Source organism: Chanos chanos, chromosome 11 (assembly GCF_902362185.1).
Source record: "Chanos chanos chromosome 11, fChaCha1.1, whole genome shotgun sequence".
Classification (NCBI taxonomy): domain Eukaryota; kingdom Metazoa; phylum Chordata; class Actinopteri; order Gonorynchiformes; family Chanidae; genus Chanos; species Chanos chanos.
This window is the reverse complement of record NC_044505.1, coordinates 13,512,616-13,521,971: the sequence shown is the minus strand read 5'-3', so window position 1 is coordinate 13,521,971 and position 9,356 is coordinate 13,512,616. Positions and strand designations below refer to the sequence as shown.

At 43.1% G+C, this 9,356-nt stretch overlaps 1 protein-coding gene across 2 annotated transcripts in view; it reads left to right on the top strand.

Moving 5' to 3' along the window:
• The first annotated feature begins 1,291 nt into the window (after positions 1–1,291).
• The window catches only part of clockb (clock circadian regulator b), a 15,218-nt gene continuing 7,153 nt past the window's right edge, over positions 1,292–9,356 (top strand). For both annotated transcript variants that reach the window (XM_030787899.1, XM_030787898.1), the window contains exons 1-10: positions 1,292–1,371; positions 2,604–2,699; positions 2,840–2,943; positions 5,901–5,960; positions 6,311–6,459; positions 6,684–6,775; positions 7,119–7,208; positions 8,726–8,843; positions 8,974–9,087; positions 9,315–9,356. The exon at positions 9,315–9,356 is cut by the window's right edge and continues 77 nt beyond it. In XM_030787899.1, coding sequence (XP_030643759.1) covers positions 2,924–2,943; positions 5,901–5,960; positions 6,311–6,459; positions 6,684–6,775; positions 7,119–7,208; positions 8,726–8,843; positions 8,974–9,087; positions 9,315–9,356 — 685 coding nt within the window. In that variant the 5' untranslated portion in view covers positions 1,292–1,371; positions 2,604–2,699; positions 2,840–2,923. The remainder of the gene's footprint in view (positions 1,372–2,603; positions 2,700–2,839; positions 2,944–5,900; positions 5,961–6,310; positions 6,460–6,683; positions 6,776–7,118; positions 7,209–8,725; positions 8,844–8,973; positions 9,088–9,314) is intronic.

The window sequence follows — 9,356 nt, the reverse complement described above, 5'->3', positions numbered from 1 at the left end:
ATATTGCCTCTGGAACTACTTTCTGTACCTACAGACCAGTCGCTATTAAAGAAAAAGAAAAAAAATTTAGTAACAAGTGAACAAATCATATTATCACTTTTTTTCCCATGTAAAGACGGTATACCATTACGGTAATCACACCAGGAAACACAGCTGTGACTACATCAGCTTTAGTACTTTATGACTTAATATTGCCTCAATTTTTATTTTCAACGGAATATTCTGATATTAAGTAAGAATATTCTGATTCTGAAGTTACGTGGACGTTATCTGTTGCCTTTACAGTATGGATTTTGCTCTACGTGAGTGAACTGGGTATGTTCGCAGGTTTTGCAGACCTCGTTTTTCTTTTGCACATTCTGTCCTACACGTATGACTGTTAAACACATTTGCCGGATCTAACAGTGTATGTACAACGTTTTCCCACATATAAATATCCAACGGAAACTTCTTTAAAACCTCGAAATATCAAAACACTGATTTCAGACAGTACCCTTGTGGGCGAGGTTTCTTCAGCTGAGTCTGCGCACATTTCTTTACGCTACCAGGAACGTCCATCACGCGAGAAAGCCTTTTGATTGGATACATAAGAGGACCAACCCATCTGTCGCCACAATTTGCGTTTTCATTTTTTTTGGTGCGCGAGTGTCCCGCGCATTTGTTTGACCCACTGAAGTCTGCCCGTAATGTACGCAACACATATCTCAGCTGAATGTTGTTTCCTAAACCTCACAAAACTCGAGCAAATAATTTACTTTTATGCATTATCCTATAACAACATTTAGCGACACAACGAGTGTTGTCCCGCCTTTTTAAGTTGCACAATTATTTAGTACCACTAACGGCATTTTGGTAAATCTTCAGTCTTCATCTGCATTGAATCTTAAAACACATTTATGTAAGTGTATATACATGCATTACGGATGAATTTTGTTATATTCCAGTAAAACGAGGTCATTGCATAGACAATTCAGTGTCTGTAAAGGCGTCGAGGTAGACCCACGCGGTAACTTTCCAGCAGACAATGTAGGAAGGTGATATATTTTGTTTAATATATCGAAATCTGCAAATGTCTCTCACGTTCTGTGATATTTACTCCGCAACATAATTCTGTAAATTAATCTTATTGTGGTAAATCGCATGCATCCTTTTATCGGTGGTGGAGGGCACTCTAGCCACATTTGTATGAATATTTGGCTCCAGTGGTACAGTAGGCTACTTGCCAACTGGTGCGCTCAAAAATCTCTAATGCGCATGACTGTAAAGCAGCGTCAGAAATGGGCCTACTGTTTTTCTACAACTCAAGCTGAAACATAACCGCAACCAGTGGAGCACTACAATACAAAAGAAAAAAACCGGAATGTCGGAAAGGTAAGTCTAAAGGAACTGTGGTGTGCGCACGGGTCTTTTATAGGATTTTGGCGAGTCCGGTAGTCCACCTAAAGGCTTTTGTAACGTACCGAAACGGGCTACGGGGAGAGACTGCAGGAGTAGTTTCCGTATGCTGTTGTGAGTAGGCCCGTTGACCCATATTCAAGGACCAATGCATGGGTATCTTAATCGTGACTGTATGAGAGAGAAAATGATTGGATCACCGTTTGCACGAAAGATTAGGAAAAAGAGTATCGGTACTAAACTAATTTCCTCCCAACGCAAATTATTATCAGATAGTTCCATTCTGTGTGTATTCCGTAAATATTTCCGATTGATGGCACGCGATGGTGCTGTTTTTAGTTCCATCAACCTTAAGTTTGATGGCAAGAGTTTTTTTTTTTTTTTTTACCTGCCGGGGCACTCTGCAGTCTCCATGGATATGAATTTAAACAGATATGACCGTCATTCAACCGTCAAATTAATCACAGAGTCGCTTCAAAACGTAACTGGGTTTAGAGAAGTTCGTTGCTATTTCGAAGATCCAGTTCCTGCCCTCAGTGGGTGTATTTGGATGCATGTCAATTTAATTACGGGTCTTTTAATATGAAAATAGAACAAAATGTTCATATCGAATCAGACGGGTTTTTTTTTCTGTAAGCACAGCGAGGCAACGTCCGTATCAGACGAATTTTGGTCCAAAATACCCACTTTTTGGAGCTAACTGTTACAAGCCTGCACTGTAGTTTTGTAACTACAACGGATAACGGATACACATGAAATTCCTAGAGAAGCAGACCCTTCTGCTATGCATCTCAGACACTTAAATGCGTTGGTGCTTCGTGCAGTGGTACTGTTTGTTTGTGTCCATGTCCTGGAAACGTTATTTCATCCACAACGGAGCTGTCGTTCAAAAAGAAAAGAAGAAAGCGGAAAATAGGATGCACAGCTCCACACCATGAATTTCAAGTGTCACCTCAGACATATTTCTCAGGCATTCTTTTCAGCCTGACATTATGGGAATAAATGTTCTGTTCAGCATATATAGGTACATCTAGAACATTCTCACTTTGAGTGTGGGTGATGCTTGGTCGCAGTGATATGTTAAAAAATGCATTGTTTCCTATTTAAGCAAATCAATTTATTATTCAATGTCACTCTTTCTCCCTCTCCCTCCATCTGCCCCCCCCCTTCCTCTTTCTCAACCGAATGACGGGTCATGTGCTGTGTAGTGTGAGCTGATATCTGACCTCTGAACGCTGACCTCCTCATAGACAGTGACCTCCTTAGATTGTAAACACAGAGGAATTCACAAGAACTCCATTAAGGTTGACTTTTTCTCTGTCTCTTTCCAAGTCAAATACATATTTCATACATTTCACTCATTTAAATACTGCACACATTGTCTTCATTCTTGTTGACTTTCTACTCTGTTACCTGTGTGTGTGTGTGTTTTCTGGCCCCCCAGGCTGTCTTGTAAGCTTGCCTCCAAATGTCTTCCCCACGCCTGATGAATCATCCTCCACGACGATATCCCTGAAACTGCTGCAACATGAGCTCCCATATAGACAGGTAAGACTCCTTACGCGCTGTCAGACACGGCCCTTAACCCCCCCCCCCTCTCTACTCTCCTTCCCCTGCCTTCTCGACCCTAAGGTAGTTTTCCTAGTCCCTCGTTCACTGAGCCCCCTATCCACTACGCCATCCTCGGAGCGCTCTTCTCTTCGCCTTAGGTTGAGAGTCAGGCGTGTTAGGGGTCCTGTCAGCGGGAGAGTAGAATCAGGCGTGTTGTAATAAAATGAACTTGTGTGTGTTTTGGTACGGTCAAATAAGACGCGTGAGTTGTGCTGTAGTAGAGTCAGGCGTGTGAGTCGTGCTGTAGTAGAGTCAGGTGTGTGAGTTGTGCTGTAGTGGAGTCAGGTGTGTGAGTTGTGCTGTAGTAGAGTTAGGCGTGTGAGTTGTGCTGTAGTAGAGTCAGGCGTGTAGTAGAGTCAGGCGTGTGAGTTGTGCTGTAGTAGAGTCAGGCGTGTGAGTTGTGCTGTAGTAGAGTCAGGTGTGTAGTAGAGTCAGGTGTGTGAGTTGTGCTGTAGTAGAGTCAGGTGTGTGAGTTGTGCTGTAGTAGAGTCAGGCGTGTGAGTTGTGCTGTAGTAGAGTCAGGTGTGTAGTAGAGTCAGGTGTGTGAGTTGTGCTGTAGTAGAGTCAGGTGTGTGAGTTGTGCTGTAGTAGAGTCAGGCGTGTGAGTTGTGCTGTAGTAGAGTCAGGTGTGTAGTACAGTCAGGCGTGTGAGTTGGGCTGTAGTAGAGTCAGGCGTGTAGTAGAGTCAGGTGTGTGAGTTGTGCTGTAGTAGAGTCAGGTGTGTGAGTTGTGCTGTAGTAGAGTCAGGCGTGTGAGTTGTGCTGTAGTAGAGTTAGGCGTGTGAGTTGTGCTGTAGTAGAGTCAGGTGTGTAGTAGAGTCAGGTGTGTGAGTTGTGCTGTAGTAGAGTCAGGTGTGTGAGTTGTGCTGTAGTAGAGTCAGGTGTGTGAGTTGTGCTGTAGTAGAGTCAGGCGTGTGAGTTGGGCTGTAGTAGAGTCAGGCGTGTAGTAGAGTCAGGTGTGTGAGTTGTGCTGTAGTAGAGTCAGGTGTGTAGTAGAGTCAGGTGTGCGAGTTGTGTAGGATCTGATGTGTTGTAGTAGAACGGTAAAAGCAGTTGTGTGTATTTTGTTAGAGTGGAATCAGGTGTGTGATTTGCATTAGGTTTGTGTGTGTGTGTGTGTGTGTATCTGTCTGCGCGTGCGTGTTCAGGTTGTATACGCGTGCGTGTAGTTGTGTGCTTACATCCAGGCGCGTAAGAATGTTTCAGTTAGGGTACATGTCTTTAAAACTCTGATTTCGCATGGGAGGAAAATTATCACCATCTCTTTTACTTTGTGTTGGGGAATTTTGGGTTTACATTCATATGCATGTGAACGTGGTGAGATTCTTCCAGTGTAACACTAAGCCCTAACAGAAACCCTCATTTTTGGACCTTTTTTTTTTGGCTTGGGCCACTGACGTTAACGGGTATAAATAGAAGCTCTGAATATTTTTTGACTTTCTGTTGGATGTTTGTGCACTTTTATTTGTTTATTGTTTATATATTTGCCTTATTACAGCCCATTGCCAATTAGCTCCTTTAATTATTGTAGTTGCCTGCGTATTCAGTTCTTAACCAGCAGCCTGCTGTTGTTTGTGTCCTCTTTTCAAAAGCCCTTCTAGAGGAGTGCAGTTACATTTTCATGGGAGAAAATAAAATGTAACTAAAACTTTAACATGTGCAATTGCATTATCTGGACTGAATCAGTCATGTAATCCACAAAATCAGTAACACATGGTTACAACATAATTATTAGTCGCGCCACAAGTTAAATGGGATGCGTTGTGGCGGAGTAGTAGAATCAGGTGTGTGAGTTGCGATATGGCGTGTTTCGTTGTGGTAGAAGAGAAATTTCAGGTGTCATAGTTTGATGATTGCAGAATCAGGTGTGTTGGTTGTGCTGCAGTACAATAGAAATGTCAGGTGTGAGTTTTTTTTCCCCCTTAAAATAAAGTGTAAGTTATGTTCTTATAGATCCAGGTGTGTGAGTTGTGTTCTCGTAGAACCAGGTGTGTTAGTTGTACTGTGGTAGAATGAGTCAGGTGTGTTAGTTATACTGTGGTAGAATGAAAGAGTCAGGTGTGTTGGTCGTGTTAAAATGGAATCAAGTGTGAAATTTGTTAGGTTAGAGCATCAGTCAGATCTGTTATAGTAGAATAAGGCAATGAATTTTAAACAAATTTGGCTTCTAGTAGAATAAAGCAATGAAATGATTTATTTTGTGCGTGCGTCTTTGAATACATAGACATAAGAGATTTTGGGGAAAATATCTCTCAAGACTTTGTCGTCTCTCCCAATGAAAAGCGTAGAGTTCTTTTAAGTAGTGTTAGAAATGATTGAATTTGTTTTCCTTTTCATATTTTGAAAATTCACAGACTTATTTCTTAAACGTGAGGGCCATTTTGATTTTCGTCACATCTCGCACTTCTTTAAAGCTGCATACGCATTCTCTCTCTCTCTCTCTCTCTCTCTCTCTCTTTCACTAAGTCAGTGTACTCCTAAAATAAACATGCACTTGGCTTTGAAGAAATGCCTCAGTTACACATCTTCAGTCATAAGCTATTTATAACAACACATAGCAGTACTTTCATGCCTTTCAGAGTTCTCTCTCTCTCTCTTTCTCTCTCTCTCTCTCTGTTTCTCTCTCTCTTGCTCTCTCTTCCTTTCTCTCACATTTGCATTCTCTCTGTGCCACTCTGTTTTTACATCATTATTGTAATCCATTATCGGTGGTTCTGCAAGAAACAGTTTAACAGTTCTGTCAGTCCGAGGCAAATTTAAGTAAAGACACACACACCAGGCCACCAGGCTGTGTCTGAGATATATATATATATATATGTGTGTGTGTGTGTGTGTGTGTGTGTGCGTGTGTGTGTGTGTATACATATATATATATGTGCCTGTGTTCTGTTGTAGGGATGATGGGAGTTTATTTGATGGCTTAATGGAGGAAGATGAGCGGGACAAAGCTAAACGGTGAGCTTATCGCTGTCCTATCATTACACACACACACTTATCTCTCTCCCTCTCTCTCTCACACACACACACACTCACACATCTCTCTCCCCCTCTCTCACACACACACACACACACACACTTGGCTCACATGCTGAAATTATTAGATTTATTTGATAATCTACAGTGCAGGTTTTCAAAAGTGGTCATAGCAAACGTACATTTTGCCTTGCAGTGTTCTGTTCGTTGAATGGAACGAGTTACAGTCTCTCCTTAGTAATCGTAGGTTATACTGTGTTAGAGAACGGGAGAATAATAGATCATCTGATGGTTTTTGAGATCATGATCCGTCTCGGTCGTCCCACCCGCAGCGTGTCCAGGAATAAGTCGGAGAAGAAGCGCAGAGACCAGTTCAATGTGCTCATTAAAGAACTGGGCACCATGTTGCCGGGCAACACCCGCAAGATGGACAAGTCAACCATTTTACAGAAGAGCATCGACTACCTGCGCAAACACAAAGGTGAACTCCCGACGCCGTCTGACGGCTGCAGCGTTTTCGCCCTCAAACCTGTTTTTTGTTGTTTTGTTTTTTTTTCCCATGTCAGCCGAGAGTCCTGTTGTCATTTAATTCCCGACTGAAACGCGTCGCGGTTTGATTGGCAGACTGTTTGGAGGTATAAGTGTACTTGAGTTTGGTGGCTCGTTGGCTGTTTTGACTCCTCTCTCTCTCTCTTTGTGGATTAGAAATTGCGGCACAGTCAGAGTCCAGCGAGATCCAGCAGGACTGGAAACCCCCGTTTCTTAGCAACGAGGAGTTCACACAGCTCATGCTGGAGGTCAGGTTCTCCTCTGAGAGCGTGCGTGTATGTGTGTGTCTGTGTGTGTGTGTGTGTGTGTGTGTGTGTGTGAGTGAGAGAGAGATAATTCTAGTCAGGGAGTACCTTGAAGAAATGAATTCATAATTTTTTAATTAGATCATTTTCGTTCATGTGATTAATGTTTTATATTCACGCTTTATATAAGCTGTTGATCTGTATTTTGCTTATGTGCAGAATAGCTTGGTATCCATAACGACTGTCAGTCTCAGACTGAGAAACAGTTTAAACTGCTCTGTTGGCCTGGTGCTTTGTTTGAATGACATAACTCTGTGTGTGTGTGTGTGTGTGTGTGTGTGTGTAGGCTCTGGATGGGTTTTTCTTGGCAATATTGACAGATGGGCATATAATCTACGTCTCGGAGAGTGTCACTTCCTTACTGCAGCACTTACCTGTGAGTACTGTCACCCTGTGTCTGAGTCTTACCTGTGAGCACTGTCACTCCGTATCTGTTTCTTACCTGTGAGCACTGTCAGTTTGTGTCTTACCTGTGAGTACTGTCACTCTGTGCCTGAGTCTTACCTGTGAGTACTGTCACTCTCTGTCTGAGTCTTACCTGTGAGTACTGTCACTCTGTGTCTGTGTCTTACCTGTGAGCACTGTCAGTTTGTGTCTTACCTGTGAGTACTGTCACTCTGTATCTGTTTCTTACCTGTGAGCACTGTCAGTTTGTGTCTTACCTGTGAGTACTGTCACTCTGTGTCTGAGTCTTACCTGTGAGTACTGTCACTCCATGTCTGTGTCTTACCTGTGAGCACTGTCAGTTTGTGTCTTACCTGTGAGTACTGTCAGTCTGTGTCTGTGTCTTACCTGTGAGCACTGTCAGTCTGTGTCTGTGTCTTACCTGTGAGCACTGTCAGTTTGTGTCTTACCTGTGAGTACTGTCACTCCGTATCTGTTTCTTACCTGTGACCACTGTCAGTTTGTGTCTTACCTGTGAGTACTGTCACTCTGTGTCTGAGTCTTACCTGTGAGTACTGTCTCTCCGTGTCTGTGTCTTACCTGTGAGCACTGTCAGTTTGTGTCTTACCTGTGAGTACTGTCACCCTGTGTCTGAGTCTTACCTGTGAGCACTGTCAGTTTGTGTCTTACCTGTGAGTACTGTCTGTCTGTGTCTTACCTGTGAGCACGGTCACTCCATGTCTTTGTCTTACCTGTGAGCACTGTCAGTTTGTGTCTTACCTGTGAGTACTGTCACTCCCTGTCTGTGTCTTACCTGTGAGCACTGTCAGTTTGTGTCTTACCTGTGAGTACTGTCTGTCTGTGTCTTACCTGTGAGCACTGTCAGTCTGTGTCTTACCTGTGAGCACTGTCAGTTTGTGTCTTACCTGTGAGTACTGTCTGTCTGTGTCTTACCTGTGAGCACGGTCACTCCATGTCTTTGTCTTACCTGTGAGCACTGTCAGTTTGTGTCTTACCTGTGAGTACTGTCACTCCCTGTCTGTGTCTTACCTGTGAGCGCTGTCACTCTTTGTCTGTGTCTTACCTGTGAGCACTGTCACTCTGTGTCTGAGTCTTACCTGTGAGCACTGTCATTCTGTGTCTGTGTCTTACCTGTGAGCACTGTCAGTCTGTGTCTGTGTCTTACCTGTGAGCACTGTCATTCTGTGTCTGTGTCTTACCTGTGAGCACTGTCGATCTGTGTCTTATCTGTTAGTGCCGTCTCTGTTTAGGTGTCTTTTATCTGAGGAACGATGTGTCTTTTGAGACACATCGTTCCTCAAAGCTGTTCCTGATGAGCTGTTATTTTCACAGACACATTGTGAAACAACTTGGCCATAACAGAGAACTGAAATGTTTTGACAGACAGAATTGCATACAAACTCATGAAAAGGTCTTTAACTGCTAGCCAAAAAGCTCTCCTGTGGAATTCGAAACATCTGTAAAGGAATCGTTTCTTCTGCGTTGCAGTCGGATCTCGTGGATCAGAACCTTCTGAACTTCCTTCCAGCTGGGGAGCATTCTGAAGTATACAAAGCCTTGTCCTCCCACCCCGAGGGAGAAAACCTCAGTCCTGAATACCTCAAAAGTGAGTACTGAAAAAAATCAGTTTCCCCCCCCATCAAATCAGTGCTCCCGTCCTGGCCCCCAATATCACAAAATAGTACTGACGCAATTGGTTCCGTGGGTTTAAAAAATGTACCGCTTCTGATCCGCAGCTAAGAACCAACTGGAGTTCTGTTGTCACATGCTTCGAGGATCTATCGATCCAAAGGAACCCCCCGTGTACGAATACGTCAAATTTATCGGCAACTTCAAATCGCTGAGTAATGGTAAACAGAACCTTTTTGTCTTTTTTTTTTTCCCCAAGAGTTATAGAGAACTTTCTTTGGAGGATAGCAGTAAGGAGCAGAATTGCTTCTGTTTTCAGGAAGTGAAGTTATATTTATCAGTTATTTGGACTCTGCAAAACAGTTTGGTCACATTCCAAGAAACAGCTTCACTCCTTATTTTGCTGAATTTTTGTGTGTTGACTGACTAATGTGTGTTGACTCCCCAGTGCCTCGCACAACCAGGAACGGTCTAGAAGGGGTCCTCCAAA